We start from the raw sequence: 18,024 nt of genomic DNA, 5'->3' as shown, positions 1-18,024 counted from the left end.
AATTACTAACATTCCTATCATCATGAAAATACTTCCTAACCATCATTCTTTCAGGAAACACAATTAAACAATCATCTGTTTTCTCTGAAGAAAAACTTATTTTTGTAACTTGTTAATTATCTAATCATGAAACAAAATTAGAATCTAGTAGCTCTGTATTCTGTTTAAAAGGTCAGAAAACAGAGCAAACATTGAGACATCCATATCTCTAAAAAATAAAACTTGACTGAGCACAAGAGAATCTTGTGATGCACTTCAGGGCTTCAGCTACCAATAGTGATGATGTTCTGCAGGTTAGAGGTGTTAAAAAAAAAAAAAAAAAAGGGTTTTCTCATTTTTACTCTTCCAATTCTCTCACCTATCACTCCGGGTGGGGGGGGAGGAGTGGCCGTGTGGTGCTTAGTTGCCGGCTGGGGTTAAACCATGACAGTCCTTTTTGGCACTCAACATGGGGCACGAAGAGTTCAAGAGAATGACAGGTTTGATTGGAATGTGCTAAGTCAAATTTATAGCTGTTATTGCTGTTCAGCTATTAACTGGCAGGCTCCTGCACTTGCCATGGGGCTTACTGGCCTTACCATATATTAGACTCTGGTGCTCACTAGTGGCTGCTTTTTGCTTTCGCTGCTTGCTGTACTGCTTGTCACCTTACTCTGCTGTGCCTGGAAATATTTTGGTAACAGCCATGGCAATGCACCTGGGCTGGCAGGTGACCAGGGCATCGCTGCAGTTTCTGTGCTGCTGTACTGGACAGGCTGGAACTCCATCAAAGGGACTGTGACCTGGGGATGAGTCCACATGGGAGCAGGACACCCAGAAGCATCCATGGCCGTGGATAAGCCCACACCAGAACAGGTACATCAACACTGAGAAACCTTGCCATTATTAGATGGGCTGTGGCAGAAGAGGTGTTTTCAGATCCCCCCTTCTTCTTATGCCAATAAATTTCTAAGAAGCTGAGATGCAAAGTTTATGATGGCACAATTCAGCAAATTCTCAGAACAGTTAGTTGTCTAGGGTATATAGTTCACTGAAAAATTAAAAATCAGAGCAGAATTATGAAGACAGAGATAGGTTGGTGGATATACCTGGATGGACAAACGTTTTTTTCTCAAAGTCACTAAATCCTGAAACATATGAGGGTAAAAGGCTTGAAAAAGAGGTGGCCAAGTCATCAGAAATTAGGAAAGCAAAAAGAAGGTTATTACCAGATAGTTCCCTAAACTATTTAATATTAACAGATTGTTCCCTATGCTACATTCCTTCTCCAAGGGCCATGTGAAAAATGATAAACTAGATCATCATTACCAGCTGATCTGAAAAATTTTATTGAGATCCCCATAGCAATACTTGCTTCCTTTTTTTTTTTTTAATTTTTAATTTCTATGTTTCAAAGGCTCGCTTTTTTTAGAAGTGCAGCAAATTCCTTATATTGGCAACAAAATTGTGTCTATGCTTCCAAATGAAATGTAAGATTTCACACTACACCTATAAAAATCTTGGTTTGCTCTAACACCGCTTGCAATACCGATTATTTTGACAGCAGTTTCATTACAAAACACGTTAAGTGGAACTTTCATTTCTCCTGGTTCACAAAAATATACAAGAGAACAACAGCTAGATTAGGAAGATTGGGGGGTGGGGTGGGGGTGTTTTAAAGAAAGTAGGTTAGTTCACTAACCACAACCATATCAGTAGCATTATGCAATTTATACCAGCTGTAGGCAATTTTTGATCAAAACAGTACACTGTAGATGGAAGGACTTATATCCAACAAACCTCTGAAATAAGACTGAAAACAAGGCTTGAAGCTTCAGTTTTAGAAGGCTTCCCCCCCACACACATCACACAGACAGATAGTGCAGATAATTCATTATTCTTCCAGTTTTTTATTACCTGGTCTTCAATTGACTTATGATCTGTTTCCTGCAGCCAAGAGCCAAGAAGAACACTATCATCATAATGACAAAGAGACCTTAGGAGTGATGTGGTTGTATTAGCAGAGTTGTCTGTCAAAGTAAATTCTGCTACCAACTCTCGAAGAAGTGCGTTAAATGATCCTAAAAGGATGGACATTAAGAAGAATCATTGCTACTTCTTATCCAAAACGTTTCAGCTAGCAATCAGAAGTTAGAAGTCAAAGCACATACCATTACCTCGATTTTACAGGTAGCAAACAGACAGAGAAGTAAACCTGACAAGACTAGAGTTGAGAGCAAGGCTTCAAACAGAACCCTGGCCTCCCAATTCCCAAATCAATATTCTAAACAACAGATTGGGCCACCCCTTCCAGGATGACAATCCAGATTTTGCAAAAATCTGCTCATCCACATGATCATGTATATTTAATGAATTAACAAAAAAAACCCCAAAAACTAGCCTGTCAGATCATATCAGATCATGTGACAGTGTCAGGCAATTTAGTAATAATAGCATAAATCTGTCTAATAGATCAAATCAGGTTAAAAAAAATAAAATACCAGAAACCAAAACTAGATCTTCATTCTCACATCTGCCCTTTGAGTATACTAAGAAATAACGTTCTCTATCTTTTAAGTAACAATGACATGAAAGACCTAAGTTGTACTTCAGAACATGGTCTCCGTACCTCTCGGTCCTATAAATGGGACTGAAACTTTTATACTCTTTTACTCTAATATTTTGCAATATTCATACTCCGTAGTCGTACTGTCAAGATGACATACAGGAGATGAGGAATACAGTACTAGACTCTTGGAGATTCCTAGTATTCTATTTTGAATCTTATATCTGCTTCAAAGGCAAGCACCAAAAATACATCAAAAGGAGTAAGTAGAATTATTACTTTAATAAAAATTGTTAAAAATTTATGTACCTTCATATGTCTTTGGAGGTAATAAAGCCAATATATCATAAAGTCTTAAACGGACCATAGCTGCACTAGCTTTGAGATGAGCTCCATGGGCTTTAATTACCGATGGAATGCTATAGAATCAAAAGGGAAAGATTTGAGACAACCGGAAATAAGGCAGTTACTGAAAAGATTGTTTTCAGATTTCTTTTCATAAGATGTATCACTAGCCAAGACAAGAAAACAGTGTTCAGAGAATTACTCTGAGCAACATTATTCAGTTGTCAGTACGTTTTCAGAGGTAATTGCACAGAGCAACCTTTTTTTTAAATAAAAAAAACCCAAAACAACCACACTCTGCTGTAAATCAGACACATGTACCCTCTCAGAAATAACTCCTAATGGGGGGAGAGGAGAAACCAAACCACAAAAGCCAACCTGAAACTGTGTTTTTTTTCTTTTCTTCTGTAAAACATTTGAAGTCTTTTCATTAGTACATTTTATAAAAGGAGAGTTTATTGATTAACATCTAGTATATCAATAATCTTAGTTTTCTTGTTTCTTGCACAAGGATAAGCAAACCATGAATTCAAAAGCTCACTGAACTGGAAATCCATAACACAGTTAACAGAAGTTACCACAGTAGGCCCTTCAGCACAGGCTATGCAATAATATACTTTTACAAAGCTAACTACTATAAACACTGCTCATCAAAGTTTTTTCAACATGGACAAGCAGCAACAGAGCCATACTACATCAGAATATGAATTAAAACAAATTAGTTCCAGTATTTCATGTCTGGGAAAAGACAAAGGTGAATGAAGAGCAAAAACTGCCTACTTACTGCGACATCATTGTCATGGCACATTCTATAGGTGTCATCAATTTCCTGATCACATCCTCAGTAAGAAGCTCAGGACAGTGAGCAACAAAACTTCTCATAGCTAATAACAAAACAGTTTAAAATGTTACTGAAACAAACAAATATAAAGTGTAAGCAAGGTACAGATCCTAAGAGAATAACAAAAAAGCAGCAATTAAAAATGTTTATTCAAAGACTGTGCGACATGCTCATAAAAGTATACGCCAAAGCCAGGTCACACTGATGAAAATCCGACACATCTTATTCCTTTTCAAAGAAAGCAAGGAAGTTATGAGAATTCTCTCTATAATACTTAGTATCATGTTTTGGTTTACTGCATGCTTGTAATCTCAGATTTGAAATCCTTACCGCACAAAGCTCCAGCACGGCCTTCCAGTGTTACTTGCCAGGTAAAAGAATCTCCTCTCGCCTTCTCTGCTTCCAGCTCCTTCAGAGAACGTGGAAACACGTTTCGCCACAGCAGCAACATCTTAGGTAGATGATACCGAACAACAGAAGGACCTATGCAAAAAAATAAAGTGACAGTAGAATAAAAACTAAGTGTGAAAAGTCTGCCATGAAGGCATTTGCTCTTTAAGCTGTTTTTCTCGTATTTCATTTCTCTTCCTTCTCTCCCTGCTTGAACAACAAAAACCAAAGGAAAAACTTTCTCATTTCTAGGTTGAAAGTGTGGCAAATCAATGGTATAGGTAAGTCTGTTTGTTGATACCAGCACTAAAAACAGGTAATAGGCGATTCTATACTTTGTCATGTAATAGATAAACACCGCCAACTGCCTTTTTACTATCTTTTTATTCTGACCTCTGATTTTTTTTTTATATTACTATTTTGAAGGCAAGCTCTTTAGCCTACCCTAACTTGTTCATAAAATGAGTAGAAAAATAACTGACAGTTACTGATTAGGTAACTAGTTTAACAGTCAAGTGTAAAGATAACTTCTGAAAGAGCTCCAGAAGATCCAGTGCAAGTGCATTAAAAATATATTGGAAATATGGCTACACTGTTAGAAAAACACAACAATAAGCTGGCAAAAGAGAGACAATTTAAAGAAGCAAGATGAAACACAAAACAGTATTTGCTGAGAGATCAAAATACTGCAGAATGCCTCAGAACTCTATATTTCCCGCTATAAAAAACCCCAAACAAAACAAACAAAAAAAATATTGCTGTAAAATTCAAGAGTATACTTTTAATGTCTCAAATATGGCTTCCAGTATTTCTGTGATGGCAGATAAGAACATGAGGCTGACTTTTTTAAAAGACAACTGTATGGCTTTTGAACTGGTAACACTTCTAATCAGTACTGCTGCTTATCGACAGGCACACGTGCAACTTGTTGGAATGCTCATTACTTTTTATTTACAGTCCATTTCTTCTGCACCACCATATTAAGGAAAGGAAGACTATGGGCAATTTTGCCCTTTCCATAGAGTGACTAAAAGCTGGGTTTCTAAAAACAGAGCAGAATTTTCTTTTAGATACGACACCTTCCACTATCCTTCAGCTTACATAAACACTAATATTTCACTTCTCCCCAACATAAACATCACTGCTGAAATAAATGCACTAACACTCTGTTTCCCTTAGTATGAATACTCTTGTGCTACATACTGGACTGATCATGAGTAGAAACCATTTGCCACAGTTGATAATCAGAAATATTGGACAAGCATTAAAATCAAACAAAAAGCAACCATTTTTACAAACCTAAAGTCATAAGTGCTCCAAGTAAAAGCCATCCAGCTTGAGTCCGCTGCAAGGAAAGTCTACTGTTTTGTGCAGCAGTTCGTAACAGATCCTCAGCAATACTGACCACCATCTGCACCAATGACAAAAAACAATGGACTTTAAAAATACAAATTAAGCCACTGCAAGCTACTGCTACACATCCACCCTTACAGACTACAATAAAGACGTTCTCAAGTCATAAACTGACCTTCCATAAAGAATGAATGCAGATGACATTTCATGCAGATGATTAGTGTTTTACATATGACAACACAGACAGTAATATTCTCTTCACTGATTATTCATTAATAGGCCAAACAAGAATGCAAATTTGTAAGAGAGAGGGGAAAAAAGCTGGTAAACATCGCATCTGAAATACTACAAACACATGCTCTGGCATTGCTCCCTTGCTAGGTACAGGATCAATTTCAGTAACACTTTAACTCTGTACCATGTCACACATTTTGCAAAGCTATTACTTCTAGACAAAAAGGTATCTTCTGGTACACTCGCAGGTGAAACACGCATCTCACCTTTCCTTTGGCGTGAGGAATACCTAAGGGACACTGATGGACACCACCTAACAAAGCAGCCATTGCAAAACTGTAGCCACTAACAGCTTCAGGAGAGGTCTTCAGATTGTTGAGTCTTTCTGCACATCTATCTAAAAATGGAGTCAACTGGAAAGGCAATGCCACAGCCACACACCGCAAGCACCATGCAGCAGCAAGTCGAGCAGCCATGCTGGGATGAAGAAGAACTGAAGTTACTGTCTCCAACAGACCTACAGAAAAGAGAGTTTACAGTCTAAAGTTATGATGTGCTTTTTAATATACATAGACAAGTCAAGTGAATGAATACTAGGCAGGCAACATGGAAGTTAAGTCAGAAATAAAGTACTTGAATTTCATGATTTTGCCTTTTTCTTTAAGGAAAGACAGACGTATTATTAGCATTATCTTGTTCCACATCAGGTTTTACCAGCAAAGCTGGAGCTGTCAGAGCCATAGCACTGACTTCTACTACTTGAACAACTGAAAAGAGGCAGTAACCCTCTATAAGGGAACAGAAATCATCTCACCCAGTGCCTACTATCTGCCCATTTTTCATACAGATTGCCAATAACAGAGCAACAGGAAGACTGACCTTTGGTTTTGCTTCACACTGGAGAGAAGCACATGCTACAGATGTCACTGACCACTGTACTCTGCTTTTGACACAGCACTGTCTCCCCTGCACCACTACTATCCTTCTATACTTTCTGAACCTCTATGCGTAGCTAATCCCACGTTCCAACTGTGAGCTCTTCAGTTCAATCTGTCTCCCCTCCAACACCTTCCTTAGTCCGGATCTCCAACTTTGCAAACTCCTACTTCAAAGCCCCCACTGCTGCCTTATCTTTTGCTTTCTCTGTAGCTAGTGAACAACTTCTACCTGCTTACTTCATAGCAGCTAGCAGAAGTAACACTGAGATAGTCCCCTCTGTTCTTATGGGGCACGGCAGCCAGCACAGGCTTCCCCACCCCATAGTTGGAGCAAAATCAGTATGAGAAGAATGTCATCTGCATCAAGACAACAACCTACATAATGAAACGTCTAAAGCAGCTTGCACTTCCATTGGAAAAAACATAGGCATCTACAAACTGAGATATCTTAAAACGGCAACACTACATTATAAACAGGGATTCAGATGTTAAAACAAAAAAAGAAGAAAACCCCACACAAAATCTTAGTCAACTTAAGCCAAATAACTAGCTTTTTAAAATGGGACTATCCACAGCTTCATCTCAACAAAATACTCCTAGCCTCCCCGCAGATATTTGGTATCTGAAGGCAATACAGCTTTCCAGGAGCAAGTATTTCAGACCTTGTATAGCAAAACAATGTTATTTCCTATAAAACCATTATCAGAAACAAATCAGTGCTAAAAATCACAACTTTACTCACACTTAAAACAAACTTCAGGCAGACTTCAATCAAAATATTTGCTTAATACTTTGTCAAACTTGAACTAAAGTTAGGATATTATACATAATGAGCTGGACAAATGTAGCTACCTGGAGTACTACTGGGAGTGCCAGTTTCACCAATTTCTTTCTTACATATTCATTTATTATTTAACTAGATTTAGTGATCTTTTATATTCATTGCTCAAATGTCTCATCTAATAAAAATAAATAAAATACAAAATAAATAGATAAATAAATAAAAATAAATCTATTTAGATTTATTTGCATACCAATAGATGGTTCTTGAATAAGAGGAGATGCAGTGGCATTCAGACTTTGAACCAGACTACCCAGTTCCTGGAGGGCACACACCATTACATGCTGGCTTGCAGCTACATCAGCAGCTCCTGATTTGTTTTCACTATTAGCATCATTCACTACTGCTTCTGCAGAAAATAAAAGTATCTTACTTAACTACCATTAGAATCGCACCTGAACGTATAGAGGATAGAAAGGGACAGTTTGGTTTTGACATCAACCCTATATTAAAACAAGACCACAAGATCAGTCATAGTGTGATCTCACAAAGCAAACATATTCTGAAGAGAAATAGTTTTACAGCTATCAGCCAAACACAAACATCCAAAGACCATGAAAAACAGATGCCCAGCAGTGACTACGGATGGCAGCGCACTAAGAGGTAGGATTCATAGAATGACACAACAAAACCAAATACACATATATAAAGCATGTGTGTATTGTATCTATATGCAGTAGCTAAAAATATAATCTTGACATATCTAGGTTCTCCATGCAAATTTGCATGCGTATATGTGGAATAAAACTAAAACCAGAAAAAAATGCAAAAAATGAGACCTGTAGTAAATAATTAATCACAACCTCTAATCATCTCAAAGTTATTCAATTAAGTTCTTAGATCCCACTGTAATTTCAGAAGCAGCAACCGTTACTTCGAAGAAAAGGGACTTTAGTATCAGCTTAATGTTTATATGTCTACTGCAGTACAAACTTAGAAAACCATCCACCTTATATGAAAAGAAGCAATCATTACCAATTAAAAATCCTTCCAATTTATCCTCAAATTCATCAGAAATGCTCAAAAAAATGAAACAGTTCTTCCAATCATCCTGATACGTAATGGAATTTCCTGCAACTTTAACAAGGTGGCAGGAGGAGGAATTTCTGCAACTGTTTCATCTCAGACACAGAATTTCCAATAGACTTGTTTTCCTGGAAGTAATACTTAGTGTAATCAGAACCCTTTTAAGGTTCCATACCTACCCTATCAAAAAAAAAGTTATGAGAAGAACATGCAAAAGTTTCAAAATCAATTCCATTTCCATATGTTAAACATTAAACTCAAATTAGATGGCAACAGAAAAGGAGAAGAAACAGATGTTTGGTAAATGCATTGTTGTGCAATTCCAGTTTACTTTCTCAATCCCCAGCTCAAATTAAATGATTTCATAAGAAACAAATGACAACACAGTTTAGTCAGTCCTCTTCGTGATTACATATTTTGCAAAGTTCTGCAAAGGGGCCACATTTATCTTCTCTAATTCCAGTGTTCAGATTACATCTTTATTTGTCATCTGTAAAATCTGATTGGATATCAGCATGGATATTAGTGGGGGATACACAAGGACCTACAAGATCCTGACCTATAGGATCTTCAGCACTGGCAGTAAAGAACTCTGCGCGACTTTCAATACAACCTATCCCTAGACAGATTGCAAACAGACACTTTTGTCCCCACTCCATTCTAAGCAAATGCAGTGTCAAAAGCCATCACATGACAACAAGCCAGCTTTACACAATCACTTTTCAAGCAGAACTTACATTTCGGATACCATATTTCAAACAGAAAGCAGCTGAATTATCTTTTACCATAACAACAAAATTACTTCTCGTAGTAGAAGAAAGCTGAAAAATGTCTGACCCAGTATAATGACAGTAACTTTCAAATGGTCTCAAAGAAAAATGGTTCTTACCCACTGCCTTCATTTGTTTACCAATGGCTTGACATATATCTTTGGCAGCTGCAATCTGTGCTTTCTCTCCAAGTAAGCTGCCCACAGTTGCTCTTAGGATGAAGGACACGCATCTTCGAGAGTAAACTGCCTCCACATGGGTCTGAGTTGCACGAGGATGGGAGACCAGATCAAGTACATGCGACAAAAACGTAGCAAAGTTGCGCTCCAGCCACTGACCTCCTAATGTTGTAACAAAGACAACATAGGCCTGCAAATTCAGAAGTTACATACAGATCCAATTAAAACAGAAACAAAAGACTATATTCAGTCACTGAAGACTAAAGACTACAGTTCTATTCATGCATAATGCAGTACAGTAGTAATACCACTTAGCAATAAGCAACCCTAATGAGGTCAAGCAGGATGAATCAATTCATTAGCTGGGTCATTGTCACTGAAGCTAAGCTGTTTCCAGTGCCAAGAGAAGCTCCTACACTGCTACATATATTGTGAAGCGCAAAATGCTCTTTGGATGACAGCAAGAGAACCCAGTCCATTGCTCTAAATGTGTCTCTTCTAAAAAAATTTAAGAACACAATGCCAACAACAGCAGTAACGTGAACATATTCTAAACTCACAATGAAGACTAGGCATTTTTTCCAAGTTCACCTGAAAAAGGCTGAGAAAAAACAGTATTTCACAAAGTACCCTATGATCAAAAAATCTGGATTCTTGCAAGTTACTGCAGCATATTGAAATACATGTCAGAGTGAGAATCCCTGAATTTGAAGAGATGCTGCTGCCACCTTTCTCTATCAGATAAGTGGAGCTTCCACGTTCAGCAGATTTCACCTACTCAAGACAGATGTATGGAGAAGAAATTAAGAAATCAGGGCTTTACACATCACCCAGCAGCTGAAAAGAGATCCAGCACACACAAAAGGGCAACAGTGTAACCCCTCTAGGAAGAAATAAAATTTAAATATGGAGCTGAAGTCTTTAACATACTAAATTTTCAAATATTTCTGCAAGTTAATCCCACCTAATACACACTGATCAAATAAACCTTCCTTAGCATGTATTTTAATCTACTGTCACTGCACATCAATAATAAAAAAAAGTAGCTGAGGTGAATGACACCGCACATACATCTCACAAAAATAGGCGAGTCAAACCAGACATGTAAGTTAACTTATAAACAAATTAAGAACAGAAGTATTTTTCCTACTAAAAGTGTTACAGTTAAGTATTACTTTATTTTAAAAAAAAAAATTAAAAAATTACAGCTTACGACAAACCTGGGTAACACCAACTCGCACTTCCCTATTGACAGATCCTCCTACTTTTAACATCTCTCCACCACTCTTTAGGAAACCAGATCCTCCTCGCAGAAATCCAGTGGCCATGAGCTCCAAGACCTCCTCAAGCGTGGCTCTCTTCACATTCTGTCGCATCACTTTTGCAAAAAGAAGACTAATCATTTAATCCCAGAGTTCCAACCAATACAAGTGATGATCTTGAAACCAGACTTATCAATTCAAAATTGTCTTACAAACATAAATCTAGCCAACATTTCAGATAATAGCTTGTTTTCATGCTTAAAAAATAAGCTACTCTTCCCAGGTGACTTTTGATAGTTTGCTCACTCTTTCTTTGTGTGACTACCACAGGGATTCTGCACTCTTTACTCTATTTAGCTTAGAGTTTACGAAACCAAACAATCCACCTACAAGCTTCCATCTACCAGAACAACAATATATCGTGCAAGACTCACGTAACATGGTACTGAAGGTGGAGTTTGTCCACTTGGAAATGAAATCCAGGACTCGTACCTGTTGCTTGTTTTGGTATCAGTGCTGTAGCCATGACCGTCCCCAAAAGCTTTGACACTGCAACTCGCACACCGTAGTTTGAGTTTTCCAGAGCTTTAAAGCACAGTGTTGCAACATTCTCTAGCTCAGCTGTCCACATAAACACCGCTTCATTCTGTAATTCCAGCAGACACTGTAGGGGAAAAAAAACTTGCTGAGCACCAATGGAGACCATTCTTACCCTTTATCTAAGTATCAGTGTAACTGTCAGTTTTTTTCAGCAAATATTTTAATATGAATATTTTAAGACTTAATTTCCCCCTCCACACACTGTCCCATATACCCAATAACGTAGCTAAGTATAAAATCATTAGACTCATGGAATACATTAATACATAAATAAAAATTAAAAGAGGAAAGCACAACAAAAGAACTATGTCACCAAAAACCTCTCCCACTGAGGCTAATATATTCTGTCATATTTGTTTACAAAGTGGAGAAGACAGTATTACAGTACCTCCCTTTAAATGAAATAAGTGAAATGTCTGAGCCTTCAGTGCAAACTAGTAAGGATTTGCCTTGCCAAAATAATTATCAGATTTCCTATCGTAAACAACAGGTCACAGTTCAACTGCAGGTACTTCACAGTCACAGCACAAGAATTTCTAGGACTGGTGAGAAACGCACCCACCTTAGCCACTGCGCATCGTACAGCCATAGATCTGTCCGTCAACAGAGATCGGGCATTCTTATAAATATCACGGTGACAAGAAGCTGCTGCTCCTCCCAGTCCATTTAGGACCTTCTGTAAACTCATCAGAATTTCACTGCGGCCCTGAGACTGCAACACACACAAAAAAAAAATTATGCAAAAATGAAGACACAGTACTTATATCAAGAACCAGGTGCATAACTCTGCCTTTTCCTGCTTCTGCACAAGAATATTTTTGGAAACATTGATAATACAGTTCACTGAAGTCATATACAAGCAACACCTAGCTGGTTTTAGATAGCAAGTAAGCACTACATGCAGCTTTACTAAAACTGCCTCAGTTGTCACATAAATTAATATGAGCTCAGGCAATCCAACAAATTGGCCCTAGACAAGATGCTTCTGTCCTGCCCCACCATTTATCTGCTGCAGCCTTGGGAAAAAAGAAGAAACAGTTGATATAAGAGAACAGGAAGCCTAAGTAGTCAACATCTTCCCACTATACCTGCACACAGGCAGGTACCTACAACTGGAGGGCACAAAAAAGAGAAAAAAAAAAAAAATTACACAGGTACAACAATACAGCCAAAGAAAGCAGCTGCCAGGATGAGATCCACACAATTAGTACTCCTTCCAACTTGTCACAGATTTAAAAAACAAACAAACAAACAAAAAACCAAATAAAAACCCAACAGAGATATTGGCATCAAATCAGACCTACTGACAGCCCAGGACACATTCTCTCAATATCACGACACTCTTCTTTTCAGGGCACAATGTATCCTGTTCACATGCAGAGTAACATCTTTGTTGCAAAACTTAAGTATTTATTATGCATTTTTCAACAACTGAGTGCTTGTTCAGGGTATACAAGCAGAAATCCTAACGCAGTAGTTAGAAATTATATATACAACCATTTAGCAATTTTAATTACTGATGCCACTATGAAGCAAGTACTAAAATATTCCTTTGACAAAATGCAGTAAGAATACATGCACATGTTTAACTTGATACTAATCATGTAAGTGATTTGCATTTTTCTTGGTAGAAGGCAAACAATCCAGGCATTCTGGCAAACACCTTTGGAGGAGCAGGTTTCAGTTTACATGGAATCAAGACCACATATATCAAATAATCTGAAACTTACCTCTGCACTTTTCAGAGACTTCAAAAGATTATTCACTGTTTCTGGAAAAGAACTACCCAGCATTCTGCCCATTTTTTCATAAAATGCTCCAACACATGCCACAGCAGCCCTATGAAAAGAGACATTAATCAGTGTACTCTTTTCTGTATTGTCTAGATGAAGACAAATTCTTGAATAGAAATGTATGTTTTAATGATCATCAATAAATAAAAATCTATTCATTATCCACTAGTTATACTGGCTCTTTAACACTATGCATTCAAATAATTTTTTTGTTAACAAAAAAAGTGACAGAACAGTTGCTAGATTCTAAGAACACAAATGCATTTGAATGGGTATTATTACAGGGTTATTACACATAGAGTGCAAAATACTGGAGAAGACAAGCATATGCTGAAATCTCAGCAAGGTTAGGGGTTTGTGTTTCAATAAACTGCCTCTTTTCCAAGCACCTGCAAGATAACCCCTACCCTTTAATATATCCTGACGCATTTTTGTAGATGCTGAATGATGGGATTTGAAAAAAGACTAAGAACTTAAAATACATAAATTATTGCATAACACAAGAAAATGTATAGGCACTGCAAAAATCACTGGATCCATAAACAGTTACATACACGTTTTCCTTGCCCTTCTATTTGAGATTAGGAATATTTTAAGTAACACTGTACCGCAGTTATATACACAAGTTGCTCCAGTCACAGAAGCAGCTCCTGAAAACATGCACTTTTTCATCACAAAGGAACGAGGTTTTTTTTTAAACCTGAAAATCTTGGGTAAATGACTTTCTAGCAAAGCTATTTGTACAAACTTATTACAGCCTACACCTTAATGGGCATGTCCCCTACACAATTCTTCTACACAAACACCAAAACCTGAACTTTGGAATCATAAAAAAACCCCACATTCTGGACTACCACTGGAGTGGGTAGCATAAGTTTCAGAACATGTTATAGTACAAAATCCTTCCTATTTATACAAGTTCCTCACAGAGTTGCAAGAGCTTCAAATAGGAGAAAAGTATCTGCCCAAATGGTGGCTATTTCAGATTTTATTGTTAAATCCCATCGCTATCATGTCTAAATGCGAGACCAAACTGGGGTTCACTAGACACTGTGAACATATGAAGCAGTACGTATGGGAAAGTATTAAAAACATTTGGCATTAACCAAATTCCCACCAGCGAGACTGCTCCCATAAATAAAGACAAACTATATCACACGTACACGCACACACCCCCCCACGTATACAGCCTCTGTTTGAGAGACTTCATCAGTATATCACAGTAGGGCAATATAAACAGGCAATGATTGATGGGGGGGAGGGGGAAAAAACTTGACCATTTGGTTACAGTTCTCTGGGCATAGGTTATGCTCATTTGACGATCTGCAGGTTCCATCTCAAATGGGGTACCTGAGCACAATCAGCAATAATCCTACTGGTGGAATTTCATCATTGCATTACATCATCAACTGTTACCCTCTCCATGACATAAGCATGTGAAGAAACATAAGGTAGTCCCTTGCCTAGAGGAAAGCATCTCACTTTCAGATAGCCACATGTGCCACCTTTGAGTCCTGCCCTCCACAATCTCAATCCTGCTCTTTGCTATATCAAGCACAGGTGAACTCCAAATAAGCGTGAAAAATACAAGTAAACACAATGTGCATATAGATACAGGCAGATTTTTCTGTAATATCCAGGACCATTTTGCTTAAAAATCATTCCGCTTTCCCTAATAATATTAAACATACAGTTTTGTGGGCAGGTAGGCTGCAGTATCATCTTTGCTCTTGATGATGTCGTTACACTTGTCAAGCGTCTGAAAAACAGTATATGTGTCTCCAATGCTGTAGAGAGCAGCAAGATTTTTTGCTAGCAGTTTTCGCGTAGGTGGCCCAGGGGAACTGCTGATGAGTCCTGTTAGCTGTTCTACAAGTTTCTTCTGTTTTTCCTTGACATCTGTCTGTTAACGGACCAAAAATAAATAAAATAAGTAATTTCATCCTATGTCTTGCCTCCAACACCCAGAAAAGCCTACAAGAGATTGAAGTAAATCTTATACTGCTCCCACTTGTAATTCAGCAAATTGCTTGTCTCGCAGCGATTTGAGATATATTCAACAGTCCCAGAGACACATGCTAAATGCTCAGAATTAGCTGTTACCCTATTTAATTTTTACTTTTTTAAAATGCTTACTAAAAATACAGTAATACCTGCCTAGAACATCTTTTAATCCCTACTCTGGGAGGTAAGGTTTTGCCTTCCAAATATTTACGACAATGAAGAATTCAAACCAAGCTACGTGTTATATAACAGAGAATCACATTGACTGCCTACAATTAAACACTCAAAAGCTACAAACTAATATAGATGCTCTTCTGGCTGAATCTGAAATCATACAGTTATCACCTGGCCATTACCTGTCAACTTTCTCTAGCGTGAAACTAATACAAATAGTTCAGAAAGAAGGGAAAAAAAAACATTAAATTACCTTATTAGCAGCTACTAGCACCTTATCCAAAAATCTTAACCACTCAAAGATAAACACTGGTCTCTTTGCTTCTGTGATTTGGGCTAATGCTTCCTCGTTCAGTAACAAACTATGAGCCAGCTCCATAACTGGTTAAATTCCAGTTTTGTTGTAAATTTGTGTAGCAACTCTAAAATAAAAATGTAAATATTAGTACAAAGTGTAGCACAACAGTACAAAGCTTCGAAAATCAAATGAAAATATGAAGATTATATTTATAGATTACAGTATCATGGTTCCAGCCTGCTTAGACTTGTCTTAGCTAAGCAGTCCCACATAAAAACTACTCATATATTTACAACCGACTACATCCATTAGTATTTCAGGGAACAGAGTTGTTAACTGTAAGAAAAGCACCTACAGGCCACTTCAGGGTACTAGCTCTTAGCCAGGAAAAATATACTGAAGTCCCTGTTTAAAGAAAAAAAAACCAAAAAACAATAAACCACACACAAAAGAGGTAAGGGAGTCATCTCACTGTCTACACTTACATAAAAGAGAATAAGTATTGTCCCTTATCCAGACCTTTGACCACACTCCCCAAGCTTGGGCATGGACCTGGCCACCTTCTCAAGACCTTCAACAGACAAGGTGAGAAGGAGATGAACTTATCACAAGTAGGAATTTCCACCCGTTACAAATTTGTGAGAGACAGGAACAGTGACAGCACTTGGCATCAGCGACCTGCGACTTCCCAGATCCCACTAGCCTTGCGTTAAGTGCTGGACAAATAAGCCCTGTGAAACCCAACCAGCCTTACGCGTGACAGCCTGGAATATAATCAGCAGGCAAATGACTGCACGTCTCCCCAACAGGCAAAACACTACAGATGAAACACTGGAGATCCTGCTCCAACAGTGAATGGGGGGCAGCAACAAAGCACTACCCAAAGCACACTATGAGCATAGGCAAACACTCTGCAGACAACTTAACCTTAGCAAACCACTTTCAAACAAAGTGTGGCTGTTTAATGCAGAGTAGATAGAAAACCAAAATTTATCCAGAAATCACAAAATTAAGTCAACCATCTTCAGCAAAAAGAAACCCAACAAGCAAAAAAAAAAAAAAATCCAACCCCAAAACCTGAATGCAGTGATGCTGAAACTAGGATCTCAGGCAAAACAGAAAAAGCAAAGCAGTGAAGGAGTATTATGTAGGACGTCCTCCTTCCACAGCTGCACTGTTCTACTGCTGCTCTCAAGGGCTCACAGCTGCTTCCTCATTCGTGCTCAAACCCAACAAACTCTTAAAGTCAAATGAAGTGATTTAAATTAATTTATTTTTTTTTAAACAGTCCCCAGATCAGACAGTAGCGAAGGGTGACATTAATACTACAACTGTATTACAGTTCTACATTCACCTTAATGATTTGGCGCTGATGAAACTAAAGCATCACAACTTCTGCAATACAAAGCTTGTTCCCTGCTCTTTGGTACTTTGCATTATAATATTTTTCACTGCATACATCTCCAGTGCCACATCAATGAAGGTGGAAGAGCCATACATTGAAGCACATACAGCCCTCCTCCAACACCTCCAAAGATACCTTCTGGCTTTTGGGTTTTTTTTTTAAAGTCATAAAGAATTGACAAGGTATTGCCTGTCAATAACACACATCGCCTCAAAACACCTTTGCATGAGAACGGAGAGAAACACAAGGAATGATGGCACCATGGTTCTTTGGATATCATCCCAGAGATCTGCACCACTCATCACACCTGCACAGTGCATTACTCCTTTTCCTCCCCAGATAAAAGTTTTAATTTTCCCCTGGCCTTTAGAGCCACGAACCCCTTAGCCACCTTCCACATGCTCCCTTACCTCTTCATCTAAGTTTAGGAAACACAAGCTCTGAGCTACCAAATCCATACATTCAGCTGTGCTGCTGAAGCACAAGGAATCGGTTCCAAGAACAACTACACAAATGCCCAGCTGAAGACTCAGTGTCTAACACACAGCTATGCAGGCAGGCAATCCAAAGCTCACCTACGTTGGCCAAAGGTTTGCTCCAAAATTTGCCGAAAAAAAGCCTAGCGAGTTCTACTGATTGTGGCGAGGGCTAGGTCTTACTGTGCAAGTTACAAGTAATAAATACACCGTTATCTCCCCCAGGATGCACAGCGTAAGCCTACCCAAGTCAGCTCGGATCCAGTAGGTTTCGCTGAAGCATTACAGAGACTATAAAAGTACAGAAGTGCTGGAGTTCCTTCCTACCCTCCAGCTGGTTTTCTGTAGCCTAAATCTTTAGACCCCCACCAAGCACGCACTTCAGCAGACGGAGAAAGCTGCAAAACGGGCAAGCTTAGGAGAAGCGACCTGAAGAACCGCACCCGGCGAGGAGGACTCTGCGCCTGGGTCCTTCAGCCTGTACCGGTTACTCTACCGAGCTGCAGCACCTCTCCCAGCGCGTCTCGCCTGCTTCGAAACCCCCGCCAGA

The 18,024-nt window shown here is 38.4% G+C and overlaps 1 protein-coding gene across 1 annotated transcript in view; it reads right to left on the bottom strand.

The window, feature by feature from the left end:
* Positions 1 to 18,018, bottom strand: part of HEATR5B (HEAT repeat containing 5B) — a 59,762-nt gene extending 41,744 nt beyond the window's left edge. The window contains exons 1-15 of the mRNA XM_035892013.1: positions 17,855 to 18,018; positions 15,549 to 15,717; positions 14,809 to 15,020; positions 13,055 to 13,163; positions 11,887 to 12,036; positions 11,217 to 11,388; positions 10,683 to 10,840; positions 9,403 to 9,652; positions 7,681 to 7,836; positions 5,975 to 6,225; positions 5,421 to 5,532; positions 4,062 to 4,214; positions 3,675 to 3,774; positions 2,855 to 2,964; positions 1,897 to 2,060 (exon numbers count right to left, since the gene is read on the bottom strand). Of these exons, the coding sequence (XP_035747906.1) occupies positions 1,897 to 2,060; positions 2,855 to 2,964; positions 3,675 to 3,774; positions 4,062 to 4,214; positions 5,421 to 5,532; positions 5,975 to 6,225; positions 7,681 to 7,836; positions 9,403 to 9,652; positions 10,683 to 10,840; positions 11,217 to 11,388; positions 11,887 to 12,036; positions 13,055 to 13,163; positions 14,809 to 15,020; positions 15,549 to 15,674 (2,223 nt within the window). The 5' untranslated portion in view covers positions 15,675 to 15,717; positions 17,855 to 18,018. The remainder of the gene's footprint in view (positions 1 to 1,896; positions 2,061 to 2,854; positions 2,965 to 3,674; positions 3,775 to 4,061; positions 4,215 to 5,420; positions 5,533 to 5,974; positions 6,226 to 7,680; positions 7,837 to 9,402; positions 9,653 to 10,682; positions 10,841 to 11,216; positions 11,389 to 11,886; positions 12,037 to 13,054; positions 13,164 to 14,808; positions 15,021 to 15,548; positions 15,718 to 17,854) is intronic.
* Between the last annotated feature and the right edge of the window lie 6 nt (positions 18,019 to 18,024).

Source organism: Egretta garzetta, unplaced genomic scaffold (assembly GCF_000687185.1).
Source record: "Egretta garzetta isolate BGI_Z169 unplaced genomic scaffold, ASM68718v1 scaffold54, whole genome shotgun sequence".
In the NCBI taxonomy this organism is placed as follows: Eukaryota; Metazoa; Chordata; class Aves; order Pelecaniformes; family Ardeidae; genus Egretta; species Egretta garzetta.
This window is presented reverse-complemented; position numbering and strand designations above follow the sequence as displayed.